The 26,848-nt window shown below is 39.2% G+C and overlaps 1 protein-coding gene across 2 annotated transcripts; it reads left to right on the forward strand.

Moving 5' to 3' along the window:
- The first annotated feature begins 191 nt into the window (after positions 1 to 191).
- CYLD (CYLD lysine 63 deubiquitinase) lies at positions 192 to 26,667 on the forward strand. Of its 2 annotated transcripts, none has more exons than XM_058813387.1 (17): positions 192 to 324; positions 4,261 to 4,921; positions 6,111 to 6,413; positions 7,256 to 7,361; positions 8,409 to 8,504; positions 9,582 to 9,698; positions 11,220 to 11,599; positions 13,019 to 13,184; positions 14,001 to 14,142; positions 14,637 to 14,759; positions 16,041 to 16,132; positions 17,199 to 17,265; positions 18,692 to 18,824; positions 19,229 to 19,337; positions 20,278 to 20,396; positions 20,999 to 21,215; positions 22,660 to 26,667. In XM_058813387.1, the coding sequence occupies exons 2-17, from the start codon at positions 4,415 to 4,417 to the stop codon at positions 22,842 to 22,844; spliced, it is 2,862 nt and encodes a 953-aa protein (XP_058669370.1). In that variant the 5' UTR covers positions 192 to 324; positions 4,261 to 4,414; the 3' UTR covers positions 22,845 to 26,667. The 2 variants fall into 2 exon arrangements, with proteins under 2 accessions (XP_058669370.1, XP_058669371.1); XM_058813388.1 differs by having other exon boundaries at positions 6,111 to 6,278.
- Positions 26,668 to 26,848: the final 181 nt, after the last annotated feature.

The raw sequence follows: 26,848 nt of genomic DNA on the forward strand, positions 1-26,848 counted from the left end.
TCCGCCATCCGCCTCCTCCCCTGCGGCTCATACAAGCGCGATGCGCTGGAAACCCCCGAATCCGCTGGTGACTGGCGGCGCTCGTCGCCAATAGCGCTGCGCAGCCCTAGCGCCGGCGCGCTGTGATTGGCGGAGGGCGCGGCGGAGGGCCGAGGGGGCGGGCCCGCCGGGGCAGCAGGAGCGGGTGTACGGGCGCTCACTGCGCGGCCGCGGCGGCGATGGGGCAGCGCGGAGAGGGCCGGGCCGGCGCGGCTCCCGGCGCCTGAGGCCCCGGGGCGGACCCGCGGGCGGGCGGGAGGCGCGGCCCGGGCCGGGCAGGAGGAGGTGAGGAGCGAGCGGGACCGCGGGACGTCGCTGGGCGCTGTCAGGCAGCCTGCTCAGGCCGCGCTCCGGGCTGTTCCGCGGGCGGTCCCCGTGGGCCGCCGCTGCCGCCCCTGCGGTGCTGAGGGAGCCGGGCCCAGCGGCGGGGCCGGGCTAGGCCGGGGTGGCGGTGTCTCCGCTCTTGGCGGGCCCTGCTGGGCCTTTCCGCCAGCACAGCCTCGATCCCCGGGCGGCGCGTTGGCCGCTCCAGAGGAGTTTCGGGACTTTCCTGGCCCGTCCTGCGCGGAGCCGCCCGGGGCGCGGAGAAGATGCTCCGGTTGGGCGGGGGAGGATCATTGTCCTGCAGAGCTGAGCCTTGCACGGAGCCTGGCGGGTCTCAGGCCGTGCCCTGCCATGAAGCAGTCCTGAGAGAAGCGGTGAAATGCGATATTCGGTGTAATTTCGGAAGCTGAGCACACGTGTTTCTGTTTTTGGGGAGGGCTGGCCCGGGGTGTCTGCACAGCGGCCGCACTGGTGAATCTTGAACGCCACAGCATTCTGGCCTGTGGGAATGAGTCCTGTTCTTCCTCTCACGGGGATTATTTGTATCAGATTTATAACGCCGAACACAACGTGTTTTCTTTTAGGAATCATGCTACCAGTATGAACATCTTTGTATTACATTGGTTCCACCGCTGTTTGGAGTTTCTATTTCTTCCACTCATGGCTTGTATTGCCGACGTGTAATTCTGTGCACAGAGCTGCATGTAAATTTCCTTGCTCCTAGTTTTAACCTTCCCATGGAAATTGGTTTTGGGCTGTTGAAGAACAGAACTTTGCATCTTAGCAGGTTTGATTATTTTTGGTATTTAAGTGTCAGTTTTTAAAAGAAACTGTACAGTTTATTTTAGCCTTTTCATTTTATGCTCTGAATCAGAGCCACAGACGTGTGCTCATTCTGAAACTTGATAGCTGGTTTCATCATCTTAATATAGTTCATCTAGGGCTCCTGCAGGGTAGGAACAGAGGTCTTGAATTTCAGAGCAAACTTACTCTGATGAGATGTCTCTGTAGTGACAACAGTGACTCACAAGTGAGGAATAATGGAAATTAGGGAAGCTTTGAAGTTAGGTAGCTTATGGCCTACTCCTGACAATTTTTAAAATGTTTTTTCCTGCCAAAGTATGTAGGGTTGCAGTCATAATTGTGTTTTTCCTGTTTCTCCCCGAAGTTTTGAGCATGAAAAATTCAGGTAGTGGGTGGAATAGAAGTTTGCAGCTGAACAGGCTCTGACACTTAAATTGTCCCTGTTGGTGGCCAAGTTCTCTTGGGTTTGCACAGGTCTTGTAGCTGCTGGTGTGTTGTGCAGTGCAGTGATGGCTTTGTGCTAAGGATTAAGGTGCTTGGTTCCCAAGCTGATCATACAGTGGTCTAATAGTTTGTTCTGGCCATAGTCTGCTATGACTATGCTGTTTGTTCAGCAGAGATTTTTCTTTACTCACAGAATTCCATGGTAAATGGCTGTAAGAGTAATCCTAAAATGAGTGGTGTATGTAAATGTATTTTTGATACATTGGCAAAACCTAATGTCCTTTTAAGAAGCTTTTCTGTACTCTTAAAAGAACTAATTTATCACTTGTATTGTTCTAAAAGAAGAGTATTTGGCTTTTAAAGCTGTGTGGGACAGTGGTTGTAGATAAGTTTTTAAAGGAAGGCATTTTTTAATAGTGATAATGAACTCTTTAATAAAGAAAAGCCTTTTGGTACTATAGCCAGTGGGTTTAGTAACATTTCTGTGGGTAACAGGGCTTTAAAGACTGACCACGCACCACATAAAGTTATTACATAATCTAAATGCAGCTGTTGACAAGTTTTCAGGCTGAATTCTTTACTACTAAACATGTGAAGATTGTCTTGTTGCTGCCATGGACTTGCAACCAAGATATACTTATTATAAAATAGATATGATAAAGCTTATTTAAAAAAGATAAATTTATCTTTTTTAAGCTGTTGAACAGACTTTCTTTTTTAATAGATTATTCCATGCATACTTACTAAAATTAATTATTTGTGTAAATGAAGTAGGGAAAATCAGGATCCCTGTAATGTTGGAGATACTTGTTTGCAATCTCCTGGGGATTGTGAAACTTTGTGGAGTGGCTCAAAAAAAAAAAAAAAAGGAAAGTGAAGTGTATCAGCTCTATTCTTGAGAACATAAAATGGAGCTATGAAAAACAAGATAGGGTTTTTACCCTCTTGTGTGAAAAAGTAAAGGGAGAAAACTACTCAGAACTTGTATGAAACTTATTATCTGAGTAGACTTACAAAAACTAATGGTTAGTTAATCATGTTTTCATGTGGGGCAGGAGGGGGGAATCTTGCTGTGTTCATCAGTTTCCACATAAACTGTTTCAATCCCATGCTCACACTATCTTTTGTTAGTCATTAACAAACATGAAAGCCCATTTATGTGTGTCAAAGGAAAGTGAGGAAAAATACTTTTAGCTTGGGAACACATGGATGGTGTGCCAGCCTGTCCCTCAGTGAGGTGTGGAAGTGCCTGGCTCCTGCCCCTCAGGTGCTGTTACCTGGCACATGGGAACCCCTGGGAGCTGCTGCAGTGGGGAGGTGACACTGCCACCCACGTGTCACCTCTGTGCTGGGTACAGGAGCCTCACAGGGCAGCACAGCACTGTGTGAGGTCCTAGGCACTGGAAGAGGAGGCTTTGCCCAAGTTCCAGGTTGTCTCTAGCTGCTGCTTTTCTTTGGGTTTTGTTAAACTCTGTTTAAAAAGAGGAGGGAAATAATCATAGGCCTGCTGGATTTCATTGCTTTCCAATGGCTTCTGAGACTGGTTTTAGACAGGGTAGGAGAAATTGCAATAGATTTTGTGCTATTTGAATGCCATCAGAGAAAAGCTGTGGAGAAATAGGGTACCTAGGCACAAGTACAAAGATTATTTGTCTTTAGATATAAACAGTCATTGAGATTGTCCTTTAACTGAATAAAACTGTGGCATCACAGACTGGGAACAGGAGCATTTACATGACAATACATTCTGAACTTGTACACTGCCCTTTGCTGTCATCTTTAGAAGAACAAATCCTGCTAAGGTACTGCACATCTTTCTTCCTGTATCCACTGTGATCAAAACTATTGACACACATGCACAAAGAAGTATTTTCAAGTTGTTCTTTTTATTAGTTGTGAACTGTAGTTTTAAAGATGATGTTTAACTAAGATGATTGTTCCATGGTATTTTAATAACTGAAAGTATTTCTTACTTTGTTGAAGTGAATTATCTTTCTAGAATGATAAAAATAAGAGCCTCCACTTTTTTTCTGTGAATTTCCTGTTGCAATGCTGACACAATTTGGTATATTGTATATTACTGGGACTGTCTATTTCTATTAAAGAAATGGCTGTTATAAGTTACTAAAGTTCCCATTTTGTGCTGCTCTATTTTGTCAACACAATTTTCTGCTTCACTAAATCAAAATGTTATGCAGGATGACAGATGCAGTACACTTTGTCAGAAATAAGCAGTCACTAAGCATGGGAAAAGAGCTTTATAGTGGAAAGTTTCATTAAAATGCTGTTTGTAAATAGAACAGGTTGTTTATTTATGTTCATTTGCACTTAAGTTTTCTTTTTGCTTTCACTTACATGTATTTTCTTTTTTCTGCATTTCATTATGTGTTTTCCACAACCCTTTTTTCACAGGGAACTAAAGAAGGAAATACACTGCAGTAAGGAGCAGAAATGGATAAATGGCTCTGTCCATGATCAGCAGCACAGTGGCTGTTCTGGGACTGTGGTCACTGCCTTGCATTTTGCTGAACTCTGATCTGTATGAGAAATAAGTTGGTCACAGATTTAAATTGTTTTATGTTTTACTTAAGGCTAGCTGTGCTTACCCAATTCAATTTTGTCTCTTTTTTCTTTTCTTTTTTATTCTAGGCTTCCTGCTCTGATTGTGTTTCTTTGCAAAATGAATATTGCATTGTTTCAAAAAGATTGGACCCTCCAGTAGAATTTGAAAAGATCACTGCACATAAACCAAGAGCTTATTTTTCTTGAAGACTTTTGTCCAGCTTTTAAAGTTCTAATCACAATGAATTCAGGCTTATGGAGTCAAGAAAAAGCAAGTTCATCCTTTTGGGAAGAGAGGATCTTTTACTTGCTTCTCCAAGAATGCAGTGTCATAGACAAGCAGACTCAAAAGCTCTTGAAAGTGCCCAAAGGTAGCATTGGGCAGTTTTTTCAAGACCGTTCTTCTGTGGCACACTCCAGAAATATTCCATGTAAAGGCAAGAAACTGCAGATTGGATTAAAGATTCTGGAACAACCTCATGCAATCTTGTTTGTGGATGAGAAGGATGTTATAGAAATTAATGAAAAACTAGCTGAGTTGCTTCTGGCTATTACTAACTGTGAGGAAAGATACAGTTTGTTTAAGAGCAAAAGCAGGTTAGCTAAAGGAGTGCAGATAGATATTGGCTCTCCTGTCAGAGTGCAGCTGAGATCAGGGGATGAGAAATATCCTGGAGTTGTTCGCTTCAGGGGACCCTTAATGCAAGAAAGGTCCCTCACAGGGATATACTTTGGAGTAGAGTTGCTGGTAAGTGACTTGCTAAGGGGTGGTATCTGATATACTTTATGAGGTGAGCTAACATGTGTCTTCAGTAAAAAGAGAAAGTCCTAATAATTTTTTTTCTACCCCTAAAATCCATTACTTTTAGTCTTCTCAGAAGTACTTTTATGTGAATGTGCCATATCACATCAGGCTTGTAATCTCCATGTTAAGTCAAGCTTGATGTGGTGCAGGGGCTGGCAGAAAGACTTGAACATACTCTGAGTCCTCTAGCCCAGAAAAATTTAATTCATAGAGCTGTGGAATGGTTTGGCTTGGAAGAGACCTTAAATATCATCCAGTCCCAAACCCCTTGTTAGGTCAGGGACACCTTCCACCAGACCAGGTTCCCCAGAGCTCCATCCATCCTGGCCTGGAGCACTGCCATGGATGGAGCATCCACAACTTCTCTGGGCAAAAATATGTACAGCCCTCTCATGGTGGATATTTGGCTCTCAGATTTCTGTTGAGTGCTTTGTTTGCCTGTGTCAGGATACAGTCAGTAATTGCAGGGTTGGACTTCAGGGCTGCTGTTTTTGGTGATCCCTGAAAGTCCAATGGCAACTAGTTAAAATAGGGAATGTATCTGTTCTGTGCTCCTTGTGAGATATTTCTGCAAAATTAATGCCAACCATAAGCTATTGAAGAATTAGGTTGAGGAGAGTTCTTCTCTTGTTGTAAAAGTATAATTTTCAAAGTACTCTTTAAACTTTTCCTGAACTCTTTGTAATTCCCCCTGAGAAAGAACCTCAGGGAATATCAGGCCCAAGTGTTTCTGAAAATCATCTCGCTTTATATGGCATTTAAGTGGAATTTTTGAATGCTTAGCATTATGTCTAGTATGAAGTAGTCTTGTCTTGATATGGCAAGAATTTGATGATTGAAGCAAAATTTGCACCTGAAGAAAACAAGCTTCTCTGAGTTTAAAGGCTTCTGCCTGCAGCCACTCTCTAGTCTAGTGACATCTTGCTCTTTATTCCCTGAAGATAGACAGTTTGTATATTTGCCACAGATTCAATTCTCTCAATAATGATAGTGCATCAGGCAAATTCTAAGTGCAGTTTATCCAGAACACAGGATTGTGTTACTGCTTTATTAGTAGTCTGTTTCTCACAAAATTCATGATTGGTTTTTTATCTCTTTTTTTTCTTCATTTTCTTCTTTCTCTGACCCTTAGGAAGAAGGTCGTGGTCAGGGCTTTACTGATGGGCAGTACCAAGGCAAGCAGCTTTTCAGATGTGATGAGGATTGTGGGGTTTTTGTTGCTTTGGACAAACTGGAGCTGGTGGAAGATGATGACAATGAACTGGAAAGTGACTATGCAGCTCCAGTTGACACAATGCAGGTAGAACTTCCTCCTCTGGAGATCAACTCCAGGGTTTCTCTGAAGATAGGAGAGAGTATAGAGTATGGCACAGTTATATTCTGTGATGTCTTACCAGGAAACGAAAGTTTAGGATACGTTGTTGGAGTGGACATGGTAAGAAAATAATCTGACTTTAATAACTTCTGCATGTGTGTTAGCTAGTGAATGACATGCACGTAGAAGAAGAAACATTACCCACAAGCTACTTCAGCGGAGGCTGACCTAAAATGGGAAAGAAACACTGTGTTCAAAGATGCATTTGGTGGTAATTTTCTTGGCATCAGGTAAATGGTGTTGTATTTGATGCTGAGCAGTTCAGGCAAAATACTCTGCTTACTCTGAGGAGCCTCCACTGAGCTACTTGCCATGCTAGGTGTCAGTCATGGAGTCGAGTGTTTGTCTTGTGAGACTGGCTTTGTTCTGCCTGTTAAAAAAGTAGGCTGAATGTCTTTTTCTTTTGTTAGCCATTTTTTAAAGCTTTTTTTCATGTAGCTCTTTTGTTTGATTTAGTTCTACCTTAAAAGTGTGAGTTGCAAGGACAAAAGTGATCTTTCAAGAAAATGTGAAGCTTGTAATTAAAAATTATTTCTAGCAACATGAATTTCTTAAAATGAACAGCTTTAAAATTTTTGGTATTTCAAGATTGATCTGGTTTTGTAGCTTAGATGCTTCCATTTTCTTGGTTGCATTACCTGTTTCCTAAAAATGCACTGGAATTGCTCTAGCTTGTTTATCAATAATGTTTTTTAGAAGAAAAATGCTTGTTAAAGTAGGAGCTGTTTCTCAAGAGATAATGTTATAAGCTTTTGCCTTTAAAGACTGTAATGTTTGGCTGTTCTAAATACAAAATTAGTTGCAGAAAAAAGTAGATATTGTTAAATGTTTTAATTCTGTGTGTTCTCAGTATGATGTAAATCTTCTTTTGGGATATATGTAATGTGTTTTTCTATTTTTAGGATAATCCGATTGGAAACTGGGATGGAAGATATAATGGAATACAGCTGTGCAGTTTTGCAAGTGTTGAAAGTACACTTCTTTTGCATATCAATGATGTTATTCCAGGTATGCCCTGCTTTCTTAACCAGAAGGCAGACTTTGATAACATCTAGGATAACATCCTCCACCTAGGCACAGTTATATGATTAAAACAATACTGCAGAATTCATTTCCTAAGTTCACTTTAATTACCTTCTGTTACTTTTCTCTTCAGTATTGCCCTCCTTTGGGTTACAGGCTCACTAGTAGAAAAGCTTTAATACTGAACAAAATTCCTGTCAAATTGTATAGTATTTACAATACTCTGCAGTGTATAATCTTGAATATGTGAGTGTCTGTAGTGGGAACCTTTTCTATGGACTGTTGTTCAATTTACTCCAGGGTTTAAAATATCTTAATCAGAAAGTTGTTCTTTCCGTGCTTGGAAGGTGTTGACAGGATTATGTATGCATTCTGGGAATAAATGCTTGGAAATGCCTGTCAAGATTGTGGAAAAAATTCACTGCAGTGATTCACTGACTAGTGTTAACTTGTAACAGCTACAGTTCCTGATTCCTTTTCTGAAGAAAGAAAAGTTTGTATGAGACTTTTGTTTGGGCACTGTCTCTAGGCAGGTTCTAATGAGTCTGTAGTCTGTAATTGTTGCTCTCACACTTCAGTTTGACTGACTTTTCTTATGTCTGCCTCCTACTTGCTGGTTTAATTGATACGCATGTTTTTGCACAAATTTTCTGCTTTTCTCTGGAGAATTCACAGGGACTTCTCCATTTTTTGAAAAGAGTATTTATTATAGATGTGTTCATAGAAAAAACCTTAAAAATTCTTGTATCTGTTTCCCATAATGGAAATACATACCTACATTAAAGGATGTGAAGGCAACCTATTTGATGTGTTCAAGAAGTAATGGTAGACTTTGCAGCAAGCAGTTGCTGATGTGATAAAAGCAGATTGTATACACACAAAATGTTGTTCTTGTGCCAAACAAGGCTTTGTTCTGCTCAGTGTTAAAGCTTGTGATAGCAGAGCTTTGTTCAGTTTTGAGGTGAGCTTTGTGTAACACAGTGAAAGCATAGCAAAGGGAAGCTAATACTCTCTTCATGTGCCATGTCTTAGAGACTGTGTCACAGGACAGGAGACCTCCCAAGCTTGCCTATACCTCAAGAAGTGGAGACAAAGGCTTGTTCAATCATAGTAAGCCAAAGGCTATAGGTATGTATGGGAAATGTTTTTTTTACTTTTGTAAGATTACAAAATTTTGTTGCTTACAAGAAAGTATTGTCTTTTCTATCAGTTGGTGTATTATTTCAGTTATGTGTCAAGAATCATCACAGAATCACCAAGGTTGGCAGAGACCTTTGAGATTTCTGGAATATTATTATGAATTTAATCATTATGGAGGTGATAGACAGTTTAAGTTAAGATTGCTCAAATTGCTTTCATTTTCATGAAAAAGAATTTGAGGTTTAGCAAAAATTCTTGACCATATTACCCAGTTGTCTTGTCTAGTATTACCAGGTCAGGGCTGCATTCGCTTGCTCTGGAAGTGTGGTGTGTATTTATTGTTTTGTTTTGGTTTTTAATAAATACAGGTTGCTGTTGTCTTCTTGCAGAACTAGTAACTTCAAAATTTTTAGCTCAGGAGCAGATCTCCTTAATAATGACTGTATTAATTTTGCTGTGATTCAAAACCAGAATTGAATTCACAAAATATAAACTTCCTTGACTCTGTTTATTGTTCAAGTCTGAAAACCCTCCTGGGGAAAACAAACAAACAAACTGAAAGAGAAGCAATTTAAATTTTTTTTTTTTTGTTTTAAGGCAAAAATCAAAATTCAGTGTCTCTTGATTTTACTAGTGTCTACATTGGGTAGTAAAATACTAATGACAGTATATTCTGTAAGTTGTCATTTTACCTGGCATTGGATGCTGGCACAGATGATCTTCAGTAATTTATTTGCCTACTGTGAAATTTTGGTGCTTTAAGCCAGCTGTATTGCAAATACCTTCTTATATTCATAATTTATAATCATGAAAAATTTGCTATTGAGAGGAGTTTTCTGGCTTCTTTTCCCCTTGGTGGGTGAGATTTCAGCTCAGAGTGTGTGTTGGTTTGGTGTAGACTTCTGCCTTGTTGTAAGGGTAGAACTGTGTTAGCCTGTGTTTGCTCCTTTGTGGTAGTTGTGCCTTCTTGAAAGTGTACTAACAAATTTGTGCAATTAAATAAGAGTATAGGTGACCTTTTGTAAATACAGATTAATCTCTTCAATAAAATATGTTGTTTTCCAGGATCTACCTCTGAACCTGGAAATAGAAGCAGATCTGAAGTCTTCTACACATTAAATGGCTCATCAGTTGACTCTCAGCCTCAAACAAAAACAAAGTCCCCATGGTATATGGATGAAGGTAAAGAGAGGATAGTTTTTTATACATTAATTTTAAAAACCCAGAAAACAAAACTAGAGTGTATTATCTTCTTCAAATAAAACAAGGATGAGATTAAATGGAAAACAAATGTGTTGTCATAGTGGCATACATACTACATCACAAAAAGCATCTTGAAACCCCTGTGAAAATGTTCTCTGTCTTGGTGTGGCCTGTGGTTTTATTCTGCATGTAGGAGATTGTTCTTGGCAATTCACATGCAGCTCTCTGGGAATGCACGTGTCTCACAGGCAAAATAAAAGCTGAGGCTGGGATGGAAGACAAGAAGTATTCCTTGTAGCTGAGTGTACACAGTAATTGTATTTTGCCTGTCTTTGTAGCTGTGTTACAGGTCCAAGGGAACTGTAATATTGTGCCATGCCAGCTAGTCAGTCTGGAAGTGAGAGCAGGGAAATTATCGAAGTATATGTGGGTTTTTTCTGTATTTTTAAAAATTTATTTCTGTAAAATCTCTCTTTTTGTTTTTAAAAGCATGAGTGCACATACTTGAAGGATCTATAGATCCTGATTTGCTTGCAGACCTATTTTTCTTTTTCCTGGTAAACTTTAGAAAAGTGTGGCTAACTGGCTTAATGACTGAAGGAGTAAATACTAATGTAACTGTTAAGTTGCACCAGAAACCTGTTTGAAGCAGTAGCATCTGAATTCTTTGAAGCACAAAAGAAAATGGGTTAAAATTGTTCTTGGTTCTGTAACAGATGTCTTTTTAATGTTTTTAAGACATTAACTTCATTTAATGAAACAGCATGGGGAGAATGGGTGAAGGTGAACAGGCTTTTGTTCTGTAAATACCAATTGTGTATTAGAGACCCTTCCAATTCAGGGTATTCTGTGTCTATGTAGAGAGATGGGAGAAGACACAGAGTGCTTGTGCTGTTCCATGTAGTTGTGATGTCTTTTGTCAGGCACTGCATTGCTCATGACATGTTTAAGTCCTTTATTCTTTGTAGAAACTGATAGATTCCCTGTTTTAGAACCAAAGTATGTTGTGATAAAGTCAGTGGAATAAGCACTTTTCCATTTGCAAATCATATCTGCAAGCAATTATTTATATATATACAAGCTGTGAACCAAATAATTTCCTCAGTCACAATGACCAGTGAGCTCTTTCTAGTTTTGCCCCCTACAGTCATAATCCTTGGGGCTGTTAACTCATGTTCAAAGAAAAAGTCTCATGTGATGGTGAAAAAAAAGATACCAATCCAAACCTTTCTGTAGTTTCTAACATCTCCTTTCTCTGTGCTGTTCATTTCTATTGTTTGTGGTAAAAGTCGTGAGACTGCAGCAGTGTCTGCTCAGTCAGTTCTGTGTCTCCAGTGTTGCCAAGTGACAAAAGTCTTCCTAAATGAAATGTCCCCAGCTGTTAGTGCTTCCCACCTGTTACATCAGATGTTGCTGGTTTGAGAGCCAAGTCTTTCCTTTTTTAATAGAAGGAGAAAAAATTCCCAACACTTACTAACATCTTGGTTTTGATTTTAACAGCTGCTGAAGACCCTTCAAAATCACTTACTGATTCATCTTCTGGATTTGGGCATTCTTCACCACCACTGCAGCCACCTTTAACAAACTCTGTGTCTACAGAAAACAGATTTCACTCCCTCCCCTTTAGCTTGACAAAAACAACAAGTACTAATGGTACTATGGGACATAGTCCTCTCTCTTTATCTGTTCAGTCTGTCATGGGTGATGTGAATACTACAGCTACCCAGGAGAGTCCATCAGCAGCAAGCCCAGTTGGAAACTCACATGGTCTTGAAGCTGGTTCCTTGGCTGAAGTTAAAGAAAATCCTCCTTTCTATGGAGTAATCCGCTGGATTGGCCAGCCCCCTGGAGTAAATGAAGTGTTAGCAGGACTGGAACTGGTAAATAGAAATTCTAGTTCACGTTAATGCTAATTACTAGTTTTGTTTCTCAGAGCTGGTGCCTTTACATGCTGCAAAAGCAGCCAGTCAGGGGGATTTGCCCAGACAGGTTGCCAAGTGATTTGTTTAGTGCTAAGTTCTTTGACAAGCTCTGACTTTTATGTCTGCCCCACACCTTACCCTGTTAGTAGGATCTGAAATGTGTTTGTATCACAGTGGGCAAAGGATTTTGTAGGGTTGATCAATTCCTTGCTTTAGAGGAGTGTCCTTGCTTACATTATAGATATTGTAATTTAAAAATGAAATTTAAAGGTCCTTTAAGTGGAAATTTATATAAAATTCTCTATCTGTAGTAGTCTTTGTTGAATGTAATTTTTTGCTTGTTGTTTGCATATCAGCAAGAAGGCAGTCAGAGTGATGATTGTCAGAGCTGTAAGGCTGGTTTTGATAATTGACAGTAGTGATATTGTGGATTTGACAGCCATGTGCTTTATGTGTTTCTGTGGGCTCTTTGTTAAAAAACCCCACAGTTGCCTCAAACATGAATTGCTGTTGTGTACTGACATTCTCTCCCTGGCAGCTGCTGCCATGCTTGTGATGGGGTATTGGTTAAATTAATGTGTACACAGTTAGGGAGATGGGGAGGTCTTTATTTTGGGATAATGTTCAATAACATATTACATAAAGCAGTGTAAAATCATGTAAAACATAAGCAAGGGATGTGAGAATGTGACTGGAATTCCAGCTGTTACAAAGAAGTCCTGATCCTTGTGGGTGTTTAGGGTGAAGTTGAAGCCATAGCTTGCCACAGGCATTCTGAGCCTGCTCCTTAGGGTGTTGTGCATTAACCTGGGTGCCACTCCTGCATTTCTGCATTAAAGCCTAGTTGTTGTTAGTAAGCAGGCAATGTACCTTAAATCCTGTTCCCAAAGGTAACAGCTTGTTGTTGTTTACTCGTAGTTTGTGTTCTCTCTTTGATGTACATTTTGTACCTTTTTGAAGCAGGCATTTTTCTTGTGCAGCCAAATCACGCTGAAATTGTTCACACCATCCCGTGCTCAGTGATTTCAATTAATTGGTAAAAAGTGCTCTTTCTAACTACAGAAGGAATCTGGACCAGGTTGAATTCACAGTCTCTCCTCCTACCTCCTCCATGCTGCTTCCGGTGGAATTTTTGTTTTGTTTTGGATGTAGTGAAAGTTTAGGCACGAAGAAAGAAGCATGCAAGTCTTAATTTTCTCAATAAATCCAGTCAAACAACACCTCAGTTGAGGCTTTGGATACTAAATTGCAGAAACAGTGTGTATCACGCTTCAGAGTAGCAGAAGGGTGTCTTGTGGGTAGATACTTTGTCAAATGTCTTACTGCAGAATTGTAGAAATAAAAAAAACACTGAATCCTTCTCACTTGGATTTTCAGGAAGATGAATGTGCAGGCTGCACGGACGGGACATTTAAAGGAACTCGCTACTTCACGTGTGCTCCAAAGAAAGCTCTTTTTGTAAAACTCAAAAGCTGCAGGCCAGACTCCAGGTTTGCCTCACTCCAGCCTGTTTCCAACCAGATTGAGCGCTGCAACTCTCTAGGTACTGAGCTTCTGCTTATTTCTTGTTTATCACCTGGGAACTGGCCAGGCTTTGCTTTCATTCATTCCTGCAATAAGTTCTTTTATTGAGCACTTGGAAATCTGTACAGGTATTACTTAATTGAGATTAATAAATAGCAGATCAGCCTGTACAGAATGCAGTGATTCTTGAATTATTCCTTTATGCTTTAAAACAAGACAATGTTTTACAACTTCTAATGTAAAAAGGGTATGGCATAAAAAATTCCCATAATTTTATGACATTTCTTTAAATATATGAACAATCTTGCTGAAAATGGTGTTTGTAACTCTAGCACTATATGATTACACTAAAAGAAATAAAGGCAGTTAATTTTCTATAATCTGTAACATGAAATTAGTTTAGTCTCTAAATGTTAACAAAGAAAAGCATGTATTTTTATGATGGAAGTTAGTGGTGAAAAACTTTTTTTTTCCCCTAACTTTAAGTATTTTAAATTTCTTGGGTCACATTGTATTGTCTGGGTCAACAGCAGAGAAAATTGTCTGATACTTGTAAGGTAGTGTGAAAAAGGCATTTATAATGAAAAGAGAACTTCATTCCTACTAGATAAAATTAATTCAGTGCTGCAGGCTTTCTGAAGCACTCTGGTGTGGGGTGTAAGGCCTTGTTCACTCTCTGGAAGACAGTGAGTCTCAGCTATGATAAAATGCTGTTCTAGTCCAGAGAAGGAATGCTTACACTAAGGCAGCAGCTTAGCTATAAAATATTACTAGGAAAATCTCAAGGGGGATAAAATTTGAGGTTTAAAGTGACTTTTGAAAAACAAAATTTCAGCCTTTGGAGGTTACTTAAGTGAAGTGGTAGAAGAAAACACTCCTCCAAAAATGGAAAAAGAAGGTTTAGAGACAATGATTGGAAAGAAGAAAGGTATCCAGGGTCATTACAACTCCTGTTACCTAGACTCCACCTTATTCTGGTAAGTCCATCATTTGTATAGTGGCATCCCTTGCTAGAAATGCAGAACATGTGATGTTTGCTTGAGTGACTGTCTGAGTTCCTGTGCACTCCCAGTGTGCTGTGCTGCAGTCCCTGTGCTCTCCCAGTGCCAGCAGTGCGGGGCTGCTCGTGCCCGCTCTGCACTGGCCCTTGTGGATCTGCTTGTGTGCACAGAGGGGGTCCCTGGCCTGGAGATGGTTGAAGGATCAGGAGAGCACAGGGTGGAGGGAGGGAATTGCCTCTTACAGCTCTTTGCAGAGTCCTGCCTGGGTGACTGGTTCTGTACTTTGCTGCAGAAGGAATATTGGGTTGGAGTGGACTTTGCTGTTTAGTGCAGCTGTGTCCCCTGTCCATAACTGTCTCTTTTTAAGTCTGTTTAGTTATTTAATTCTTCTGTGGCTTTGCTTGGTTTGTCTTATGTTGCTCAGGCATCTGAATGGTCAAAACAAACCTTCCTTCTCTTTTTCTTTGTAGCCTGTTTTCTTTTAGCTCTGTTTTGGACACTGTGCTACTCAGACCTAAAGAAATTAATGATGTAGAGTATTATAGTGAGACTCAGGAGCTGCTGAGGACAGAGATTGTGAATCCTCTGAGAATGTAAGTGAAGAACTGGTCTCTAGTCTAACATGAATTAGAGAAATCCTGCAGTGTTTGCATTCCTACTGCAAATCTGATAAGTTTGGCTATCTGCTGCTACTCAATGTATTTTTTTAAGTATTTTTACTTTATCTTCATAGCAAATTTAATCAGTGATAACTGGAAAGAGTTATTCATTTTTTGGTGAGAAATATTTTCACTAGTTTCTTACTTGCAAATGGATCAGCACAAAGCTATTGTAAAATTTGTACAAGTATTGTACAATAATACAGAAGTATTGATAAATACATGTTTGTTTACAGCATTCATCTTTACATGTTTTTAGTGCTATTGTACTTGAAAAGATAATTATTTGTATTATCTTATATGGAGTTTCACAATATGATAGATTTAGCAGGGCTTTAAAAGTTTCATTGCTTTTTTCATGTGGTCTGCAAATGGCCAAAATACTTTTATTAAAATAACTTAATATGACCTTTGTAATTTCTCAGGCACAATGAGCAAAGGAGGTGCAACAAAAATCTCCATGAAAAGTTGTTGTTCTTAAGCTTATTTTTTTTTCAAACAAGTGAATAATGCAGTTGTAGTTCCAAAATCCTGTGGTCTGTCACTGAACAATTTCTGACAAAGTTTTTATTTTGATAAACATAAATGTTGGCCTCTGAAGCCTTGCTCTTGTCAGGGCGTGTGTGCTTGGCCTGCTGTATTCCAGGGTCTGTGGAACAGGCAGGATAGCAGGCTGCACACTGAGTAGCAGAAATCCCAGGTGCCTGAGGTGGCTGAATGCCTTACTGTCCTTTGATCATGCTGAAAAACTTTAGGGGAAAAGACTGAATGCTCAAAGCCTCAACTTATTAGGTCAGCAGTACAGCTCTGTGTCTTTCTCAAATATCGAATATTTTTTTTGTTAACAACTCCCTCAGTGCTGTTATGTGACATTCTGAAATGATGTATTAAGCTGTGCAAATTAGAGTGAAAACAAATCAAAAGTAATTAACTGACAAATCTGAAAATAGTTATCCTGGTAAGTTGATGATTAAAATGCTCTTGAAGTTGTAAAAGAACATTGAGTACTGCAGTAAATTTATACTACATTAAGAAAACCAGGACTCTGATTAAATATAAGAAATCAGCATGTAGTTTTGAAGAAATACTGTATGCAGTTCAATAAGGATTTGAGAACCTGTATTTCAGTTTTTAAGTGTTTGGTTTTGGCTTTTCTTTTACTGTTCTAACTTGATCAAAAACTGGCTAATAGCTTATTAAACCCGTTTGTCTTAGATACGGATATGTATGTGCTACAAAAATAATGAAACTGAGGAAAATACTTGAAAAAGTTGAGGCTGCATCAGGATTCACTTCAGAGGAAAAAGGTAATGGGGGAGGTTTGCTTTTCTTTTCCATCTAATATGAAGGAAGGGACTGAGGAACCTTGCTACATAATTAAACCAGAACAAAGCACCCAGGTATTTTTCTGTGGCAGTAGTGTCTTGAGCAGAGATCTGAGTGACCATTGGCTGCTAGTAAGGTCTTTTCTGTTTCCTCAACTATGTAAGGAACCCCAGCTGAACCATTTCTGGAGTCTTCCACTGCCTGAATTTCTTTTAGTGCCTTCCTGTGCCCCTGAAACTCCCTTGTAGCAGTTAGTGGAGAAGACTGATAAGGCTGGGATGTTTGTCCTCTTTCAAATTGTCACTTTGATCCATGAGGAATAAATTTTGCACTTCAACATTTCATTGTTACAATGGTTATGTAGTATTTTAAGGAGTAAAATGTTCAAATCATGTTAGAAAAATCGGTTCCCAACTTCTTGATCTTCTGCTTAATATATTGATTAATTAGCATTGTATTATGTAACTGTTTTGCTTTTATTCAAGAGAATCCTACTTTCTCTTTGCAAATACTGAGTGCTGGAACCAGTATTAACTGCAGTTAGTGGCAGGGAGAGAAACAGACCAGCAAACTGTGGTGGGGGAGAGCAGCCCTCTGGGAAGTGCTGCATTCTTGGTTAGAGAACTTGGTCTCTGGTTTAGTTGAACTTGGGGCTATGGTGTAGCTTTTGTGTCACTGTCACTGCTCCTCACTGGCTCTCTGCAGATTCACTGTTTCCTTTTGAAAGCTTTTATTTCTCCTGGAAAAGATGTGTGGTGCTAAATGATTCCTCTGAAATACAGAGCATCTTTAACTTTACTGGAAAGCTTTGTTACCCTGTTGAGCCTGTGCCTTTTATTAGGGCCTTTTAACACTAAAAGAATAAATAGAGGTTTGTCATGAAAATATTCCTGGTTTGTCATAATCTGTCTGGGGTAATAATAAAGCTGTAAAAATCAACTGTTACTTTTTTTCTATGAAAATTTTAAAAACCTCAGTTTCAAGGAGTCTTGAATAATGTGTCTAGTTTTGCGTGCTGACAAAACTTCTTTTCTCTCCTGCCTCCAGATCCAGAAGAATTTTTGAATATTTTATTTCACCATATTCTGAGAGTTGAGCCACTGTTGAAAATAAGGTGAATCTTATTTCTTTGACCTTCAAGGGCTTTGTTGTGTCTGTGCCATACACAGAACATCACTCATGTTCCACATTCAGCTTTAGCAGAGTTTGTGTGTAGTGTGCACATACATGAACTCCTCAAGGGCAATGCAAAAATCTCCTTTCTTTCTTTCTTAGTAGTGGTAACACTGAGCATCATGCTTTTAGAATCCTCTCGACACCTGAATACTCTGAAAAGCAACTTTGGCTTAAATGCTGGCTAGATTGGAGGAGGTTACAGTTTATAGGAAATTTGATGAAAGTTCCCAGGAATTTTTGATGCTGAGATGAACCAGCTCCAACCCAATGGTTTTCTTTTACTATTAGAGGCTAGCTAGTCCTGTATGTTTTTTCTCTGTAGTAGCAAAAACCATTTCTTCAACCTGAGCATCATCTTTTATATCCTTTCTCTTGTACTTCCAGAGGAGGTTGGATTGCTTATCTGAAGATCTCCTCCCAAATATATCAGAGTTATGTTTATTTAACAGAAACACGATCTGAGAGCACTGATATTTGATACTTCTATATTTTGAACATCTGACCTCAAAACATACTTAATTTGGTAGCTTAATCCTGTGTCCCTCTCCCTAGCTATACAAAATGTGTTGTGGTTTTGTGGTTCTTTTTTTTGAAGAGGATAATTGGTTTGTGGTAGGGATATGTGTGTTTAATGGAAAGGGTTTTTTTCCCTTTTTTCCCCCTTATGGTGAGGATAAAGAAGTTTCTCCAGACTACTTCCTATGGCTTGCATTGGCAGTTTGTGTGGTAATCTGCCTCAGAGCTGGCCTGGGTGTGGAAGGAGTCTTAACAATTACAGCTGGACAGCCTTGAATTTGGATTATCCTTTTGGAGAGTTCTCTGCTAACTATAGAGCAAGTCTAGCAGCATTAGCCATCTGTGTGAGACTTCCACTGCAGGAAGCAGTGTAAATATCACCCTGATTTAGAGGAAATGTTTCATTAAACCCATCATACTGAAGATAATTAGTGTTGTTTCATTTGATATTTTATTACTGAAACTCCTAATTGTCTCTCCAATGAAAGCTGCTTTATTGTCTTGGAGTTTTTGATGCAGATGCTTAGTTGGTAGTTCAGCCATGCATAGACATATGTTTTTAAAACATGCTTTGAAATTTGCATTGGTTTTGTTTCTTTAAATTTTTCCATAATCAATTCAAACTTAATACTTGACTGCCTGGCACTTTTTTACTGGGGGTAGGGGGCTGGGCTTTGTCAGGCTTTGTTGTTTGTTTGGGGTTTTTTAAAGCACAATATATTTCAATGCAGAGAGGATGTCTTGTCACTATTTTCATGTAGATGTTATTTTCCTAGAAGATACAGTCATCATTACAGTAGAGCTTCAGAATCTGTTGGGTTTTTTTTTTCCTTTGAAACTGTTTTTAGATCAGCTGGTCAGAAAGTACAAGACTGTTACTTCTATCAAATTTTTATGGACAAAAATGAGAAAGTTGGAGTCCCAACAATTCAGCAGTTACTGGAGTGGTCGTTCATCAACAGCAACTTGAAGTTTGCAGAGGTTGGTGACAGCAGTTGCCTTGTTAGAAGTGATCATACCTAAATATCTGTCCATTCAGCAATGGGAGAAAATAGGATTTGGTGCAAAAACATGCAGACATGTTGGAAATGGGAATATTGTGTCAGTGATCCAGATGCCTACATAGCAAAGGTATTTTAAGGTTCACTTAATGAGATGTATTCTTTGGTTGAACAGATCAAAGTGCTTTAGGTAAAGAATTACTAGAAGAAAACTTCTTTGCTGCTGCTGTTCAGTTGTTTTAAGGACTAATACTGTGAGATACCTCTGTCAGTGGGCTGTGAGTTTAAAAACATGAATATATTTATTGCATTAGAAGAATGTCTACAAAGTTAGATAATTATTTATGTCAAGTTCATTACATTGTATTCTGGCATTTTACCTAGGCACCCTCTTGCCTGATTATCCAGATGCCCCGGTTTGGAAAAGACTTCAAAATGTTCAATAAAATTTTTCCATCCTTGGAATTGAATATAACAGACTTACTTGAAGACAGTAAGTATATAACATTGCATTGTATAATGAAAGACAGTTGCTGAGACCGACTAAGACAGTTAAAGTATTCCTGATACTTCTGGTGGCGTGTTGGGGTTTTTTTCTGTTGAATATTTACCAAGATAGTGTGAGATGCTTGGACTGAGGAGAAATGAAATTTTACTGGGTAGAAGGCTTTTTTCCCCTCATGTAAATTAGAAGCTCTAATTCAGAATAATATATAGAATACAACTTCTTTTTTTGTTTATTTAAGTTTTGAGTACCTGTATAACTGAACTTATTTCAGGACTGTTTTTAAAATTGAGTTATTAGCAGCAAAGCTGTTCATTAGGCTGGAAGGGAGCCTGAGATGAGAATGTGCACCTGTGGTATATTGTGGCTGTGCATTTTTTAGCCATAATTATGTCACTTCTTTTTGTGACCTAATTTTCTGCCATTGATCATCCACTGAATTTTTCATCACATTGTACTAAGGAAGGAGAGCTGGTTTTAAATTTAAGAATTAATAAAACTGCCAAAATTCCTTAGAATAATAATCTCTGAAGTTGCCATGGCCTTTTCTCTCACTGTCTTGGCCATCAGCTTATGCTTTTTTCTTGTTTGTTTCTTTTTTCCTGGTTATTGACAGCTGTAGGAGCTAACACCACTATGATGAGAGAGAGCTAACATGATTTAAAAGCCTGTTTTTGCTTGTTCATACACTAGATATTTATCATCTTGTTTTGCCACTTGCCAATGTAAATGTTTTTCTCTTAATCCACACTGCACCAAAGAGAAGTTAAATAGACTGGTACATTTCTCTTTGATTAGCAATCTCATTTTAACTATATGTAGTGTCATTCTCCATGTAAAGTAATAGCTGTCCTTCGTTTTCATATTCCTTTTGTTAAAAATGAAAGCCTCCCCAGCCTGGAGACTAACAGCTTTGTTGCCTCTGCAGCTCCCAGGCAGTGCCGTATCTGCAGAGGGCTCGCTATGTACGAGTGCAGGGAGTGTTATGAAGACACTGATATTTCTGCTGGCAAAATCAAGCAGTTCTGCAAAACATGCAATACACAGGTCAGTGCTTGTCTTTGGTGTTCACATGGGTTTTACCCAAATGGTTAATGCTGTGGTAATTGAAAGAAAGGCAGAAGAGATAGTGAGGCTTCTTCACCAGCACCAGTGTAGCTGCCACCCACCAAGTGAAGTGTCTCCTTTGGTGACAGATCAGTCTCCTGCAATGTCTTTATCAGCATGGCATCTGCCAAATCCAGGATTGGACACAGTGGAGAAGTAGTAACCATGTGTTTTAAATCTAATTTTATGTTCATGCTCCCTTGTTAGAGTTGATAAATTTGTGACAAAAATGCTGTGTTTTGCTGTTTGGCAATTGCATGAAGATGTCAGTCATGGCTTGTTTTCAAATCTGAGCATAGTAGAAAGCTGTTGCATTAAACCTGACCTCCCTTCTAACCTTAGATTTGAATTTTCTGGGCAATATTGAACTACACTGGTGGGGAAAAAATAGAAACGTTTAGTCAGCTGCTGTTATTGCAGTTCCTTCTCTAACACCATTAATCTTCTGTTCAGCAGTAATGTCCTTTTTAGCTTTGTCTGCCGCTGAAACAAATAATCTTCCGGGGTGTTTTTTCTTTTCTGAAATACCACTTCAACTGTAGGTTCATCTTCACCCCAAGAGACAGAGTCACAAATTCAACCCGCTGTCGCTTCCGAAGGACCTGCCGGACTGGGACTGGCGGCACGGCTGCATCCCCTCGCAGAAGATGGAGCTGTTTGCGGTGCTGTGCATCGAGACCAGCCACTACGTGGCCTTCGTCAAGTACGGCCGCGACGACTCGGCCTGGCTCTTCTTCGACAGCATGGCAGACCGGGATGGTAACCTCTCCTTCACCCCTTCACTTCTCTTACAGCTTTGTACCTGTGGTTTAGATTTCAAGGACTCTTTCCCTAAAGTTTTGCTGGTATTAGTGTAGTTTAACTTGATGTGCTCGATGCTGGGATATTGATCTTGGCTCAGCCTTACCTTAGCGCATTGATTCCATGGCAGCTGCTGATTTGAGTATTCTGAATTTCACCTCAGTTAGATACCTTAGTAATTAGATGGTACAGAAGTAACTGCAGAAGTTTCCTAGTGGGACTCCCTATACATTTTTCTATGCTTTGCAAATTAGGCAGAGACGATTTTAAATAATCAACTGCAGGAATGTACTTTTCAATTATATTTAAGTTGATGTACATGATTATCAGATAGCATACAAATATTTTAATTACTTTTTCTTAAATGACTTATGGTAGCTGTCTTTAGAATAAAGGAAGTAGTCACACATTACAACATCTGTGCTATTCCTTTGAATCACTTTAGAGTTATCAGTGGAAAATTGTTACCCTATAATAATACAAATGTCAGTAAAACAACTGTTTTCTTAGATGCTGCTTTTTAAACAGATCCCATTTAAATATGGACTCTGTAGTTCTGGTGCCTAAGAAGAACAATAATAGATGAAGTGTCAGACACATAGTAACAGTTTTTGCATGAAGTATTCTGGAACCCCTCTGTTACAGTGTGAGTTGGCAGGGAGAGAAGAGTTTTGCCTCGTGTTGAAAATGGTACTGCTACAGAAGTAAAGTCACTTTCTTAGAATGGCCAGAAGACAATCAAGCTTCGTTCAGAGTGCTTGAAATATATATGACTGATGTTTGTAAAGAACCACTTTATTTCAGGAATTTAGATCATATGAGATGCTGGAAATATCTCCTGCTGTTCTTTGGGGAATTTAATATTGCAAATATTTTTCTTCAGCTTTTCTTCATAAGCTGAAAATCTCTGCTGGGAACAGCAGGATGTCCATACTTGTGTTGTTTGAATTTGCTCAGTTTTATGAAAATGGCCAGGAGCAAACCATGCCTTATTCGTGCATGTCAGGTACAGACATGGTTTGTAAATTCATCAGCTGTTACCAGTTGTCATGTTATTAACAAATTCAGTGCATGTGAGGTATGTGTTCAGGTCACTTTCCTAAAGTCACACAGAGTTTTTAGTGTTAATGAAAACCCAGAGTTCCCCCTGGTTTTGTGGGGTGTTTGTGTGGGTGTGGTTTGTTGGTAAACACTACAGGATATTCTGATTCTAATAGTGATTTCTTGAACAATTTCTTCTCATAGGTGTTTACCCTGCAGCGGTCCAGTCTGGCATGTTTAAGTTTTTAGAAGGTGTTTTCAAGAACTGGTGATGTTGTTGTAATGAAAGTACATTTTGAATAGCAAATATATGTAGATGTTCTCCTAATCTGTTTCTCCTTCTTTTCTAATGGTTTAAAAGGAGGTCAGAATGGCTTTAACATTCCACAAGTTACCCCATGTCCAGAAGTTGGTGAATACCTGAAGATGTCTCTAGAAGAATTGCACTCACTGGATTCCCGGAAAATCCAAGGCTGTGCACGAAGACTGCTTTGTGATGCTTACATGTGCATGTATCAAAGTCCAACAATGAGTTTATACAAATGAACCAGGATCTCTGCAGAACTGAGGAGACAGTACAGAGTCACCCACTCTTGGGTTTGCTGCAGTTTTGGGTAGTTCAATTCAACCGTTGCTGGCAATGGAAGAAGTTGACTATGACATCCAGAGGATTTACTGTTCCAAAAACTACATATGGAGTTCTGTCACTGAAGTATTTAAGCATTTTGCACTCTAGGAAGTGTGCTTGTGTGTGTTTGTTTTATAAACAAAGTTAAGTTACTAAAATTTAAAAGCTTTAAGTGCATTGATGATACACAGGCTTTTTTAAAATGTTAAAGGTGGAATTATATCAGGAGAAATCTCCTTAGTCCATTGGGAATGTAAGGGTACAGTATTCTAGCTCAGTGCATTTCTGTGGACAGGGATGATGATTCTCATTTGTTTCTCTACACCCACCCTTTCTCTTCACCCTTGATCTTTTTAGCACCATAGCTTCTCTCTCAAAGGGACAATAATTTCAGTTTGAGTAAGATAAATTTTAGACTGCTCATTGTGTATTATGTTCTCTTATCTACTACATTGTTTTCAGTTCTAAAAATTAACATTCGTTTAAAGATCTGAATCCCTGTCTTGCAAAAATCAAGGACACAGACTTGCTGTGTTGTTAACTTGTAACTTTTGGAGGGGAAAGAGAGGAAAAGAAGAGGGCATTAAGGGGAAGCATAATTGCTAAAATATAAAATTAGCAATGAAAATTAACAGATGTCTTTTTCTAAGTGTCTATTTTTAAAGAAACAAAGCAGTCTGGAACAGAACAGCAACTGTACACAAATGATTCCAGGACAAAACAATAAAATCATGGATTGCCTCAGGGAATGTTACTGAAGTGAATTCTAGTCCTTGGTAAATAGAACTGAATTTTCTACAGTACATTAAGCTACTGCCTGGGAATGTTACACTTCTGACTCTTCATTTCAGGATTAGTAATATTATAAAGAGAATATTAAAAATCTCTGCTTGGAAAGATGAAACTATACATAAAGGTAGATCAGAGTTTTACTGTATACCAAGTACCTGATGAAAACTAACTTGAAAAGCTGCAAAACCTGTGTTTATGTAAAGTATTATACTTTGAAGTCTGTTGGTTCCTGTTTGCAATGACATACTGTTGTTTTAGTTGCCTTTTAGCTACTTCTGTCTATACTACTGGCAAACATGCAACTATATATATACAGTAACATCTGGTCGTATAAATTGCATCTATATGAACTGTACATTTTCAACTCTTAAACTGTTTTATATGGAAACTTCCTTTTTGGGATCAGGTCTAAAGAAGGGAAGAGATAACAAATTTAACAGAGGAAAAGCCACATTGAAAAAGCCACTGTTTTAAAGGCAATGGAGACTGATCCCTTATTGTAGAAAGTGTGGTTACTTTGTTTTTTTGGAAAACCTAGAATCTTTCTTTGGAACACACTCTACCATAGAGGGTAGTAAGTTTGAAAACTGCTTGAAGGACTAATCTGTGAGAAGCAGGGATTGCTGGGGGGTTGATCTGTTCCATTAGCCTTTGCATGAAGTGTTCTCTCACCTTCGCTCTCAAGAGCAACAGGGTTGTTAGAAGTGTCACCCTTGCTTTGGCCTGGAAGAGTCTCCTGCCTTTCATGTTCCCTTGCCTTATTTAACCAGTCTGTGCTCCTTGGCCAAACTCTCTTTTGTTTTAGTACAGAGCTCTTGACTTCTTTCTCTCCTAAAAAATTTGGTGAGATTTTAGGTGATGGATTCTATAACCAGGCCCTTGTGTCCTAACCTGGAAGGAGGTCCAAGCAGTGACCCCTTGGACCAAGGAGCAAACACAGGCCCAAGCACAAACCTGCACCCAGGAGACCAGTGTGAATGTCTGGATTCTTTCTCTTCCCTAGCCCTAGATTTATTTTTGACTTTCCTAGTGCATTAATTTCATGTGTCTTCCACTGGTGTCATCTTTCCAACCATCCCCACCCCCAGCCTCATTTCCTGCTTGAAGTTGGAGAACAGCCTTGGACCTGCTGTGGCCAGAGGAGAGAATTGAAATTGGCAGCCATATTAAAGTTTCCTAGGTGAATAATCTTGTAGCAAAATATCCACTCTTTCATACAGCTGGAAAGTATCCAGCTTTTCAGGAGATACACTCGATTGGCAGAAGTGAATTAATTCACATGGGTGTAAATGAACTTGGCTTCTTGCCTCCAAACTCCTGGCCTTTCAATGGAAAAGGAAAAGTGTGGACTCTTCCTGTGGGACACATAGGGAATATTCTTTACTGTGCACGCTTCTCGGTGACAAATACTGTGTTTGGAAGGGCAGGCAGTGCTCTGCAGCCTGCCTTTTGTACTATAGATTATTGCAAAATGGTAAATAGTTTTGCAAGCACTGTATGATTACATGGTTAGTTTGTTGCCCACTTAAGAGGGCAGAGATATCTTCTACAGCATGCAAAAAAAATAGTTTTGGCAATCAAGGAGTTTTCTTTTAATCTAAAATATATTGCTGTGTTCTGTACTGCACTGCATTGGAGGTGATCTGGCAATGTAAATGAAATGTTACAGAAATAACCCCAATTTTATTTCCTTTCTCAGAAATTAGTATACAAACAGAAAAGTGATTTCACTGTGAAAGGAAACTTGTAAAATAACTTATATGCAAGGGTAGAAAAGGTGGGGTTTTCTGAGTGTTTTTTAGCCTTCAGCATATATTTGTAGGGGATTTGAATAAGCTATTTTGAAGCTTGCATTCTAAGCATCTACTGCTGTTAACTGTAATGCCCAAAGAGTCCAGTGACTAAGCACCCAACATTTATGTTGTTTAATGCATTTGGAAACCTCCCAATCAATTATTTTATTTTTTTGTAATATAGTGAATGTTCCCCCAAATTAATAGCACTTAGATCATTCTTCATGGTTTGGCTTATGTACTGCTAACAATGGCCTTAACCTGTGAGTAGGAAAATACATTGACAACATGGTTCCTGACAGCCTGTAAAAATGTAAAGTTTCGTAGGACAAACTTTTGTAACTGGGGAAAAAACCTCCATCCCATGCAATTTGCCTGCTCGGCTAAACATTTTTGGAACTGGGGTTCAAAATGGAACAAATCACTGTGCCACTAAATCCTTGCTTATTGTGATCGTAGAGGGTAAAGAGGACGTATTAGCTAAAGGTGATGCCTTACAGATTTACTCAAACAAAATCCTTCAAGAAAGCCCCAACCAAACCTACTGTAAATTACATCAGAAGGCTTGTCATTGGGCGGGGGAGATAAATGGAGGAAAAAAATACAGAAATATCTGTGTTCAGTAAAGGTCTTTCTACTATGTGATACTGATTCTGTGCTCTTGAAAATTGTACTACTGTGTTGTACTGAACAGCCTGTGAGATTCCCATTTTAAGCAAGTACTGTGTGTAACAAGAATTGCTCTTGATCATAAGTGGTTCATTTCAATGCACTTATTTTTCTCGTGCACTTTATACTCCACTGAGTAGCTGAGCGTGGTCACCATGATCCCTGACAATCGCCAGTTCCATCCAATACTGAGGCACCATCGTGCTGCATACCACACTGGTGTGGTTTCCCAACTGAGCTGGTGTAAAAAGCAGCTTGAAAGCTCTGTGTATTTTTACCACTGTAACAAAGCATGTTTTTATCTGTTCTTGATGTTTTGCTAAATAAACATCCCATGTTTTGTGCACAAATAGTCTCTTAAGCTTACAAGGCTGTCTCCAAGAAGGCATAAGGGAAACAAACCATTGGATCAGGTTGCCCTCAACTAGCCTTAATTTATTTTTTTTTCAAATGGTAGGGCTGAATGAGCTGCTGCTGGAAAGGAATGTACTATGTGCTCTTTCTGTATTAATATTAATTAAAGATATTATTCTTATGGCTCTATTCCTTTCTTTGGGGCTTGGAAATGTGGGAGTGTAATGAAAAAGCATGAAGTCAAGGTGAACTAACCAGCGTGTTTTGTGTACTTACAGGCAGTTTTATGTTTATATAAACATAAATATATAAGA

The sequence above is a fragment of the Ammospiza caudacuta genome, chromosome 13 (assembly GCF_027887145.1).
Source record: "Ammospiza caudacuta isolate bAmmCau1 chromosome 13, bAmmCau1.pri, whole genome shotgun sequence".
NCBI classification, from domain to species: Eukaryota; Metazoa; Chordata; class Aves; order Passeriformes; family Passerellidae; genus Ammospiza; species Ammospiza caudacuta.

Bases quoted from the DNA above. Each gene is read 5' to 3' on its own strand.
- CYLD (XM_058813387.1), top strand. From the start codon at position 4,415: ATGAATTCAGGCTTATGGAGTCAAGAAAAAGCAAGTTCATCCTTTTGG. The intron at 9,699-11,219 runs GTAAAGAGAGGA...TGATTTTAACAG, and splicing joins CCCATGGTATATGGATGAAG to CTGCTGAAGACCCTTCAAAA. The intron at 13,185-14,000 runs GTACTGAGCTTC...ACAAAATTTCAG, and splicing joins TGAGCGCTGCAACTCTCTAG to CCTTTGGAGGTTACTTAAGT.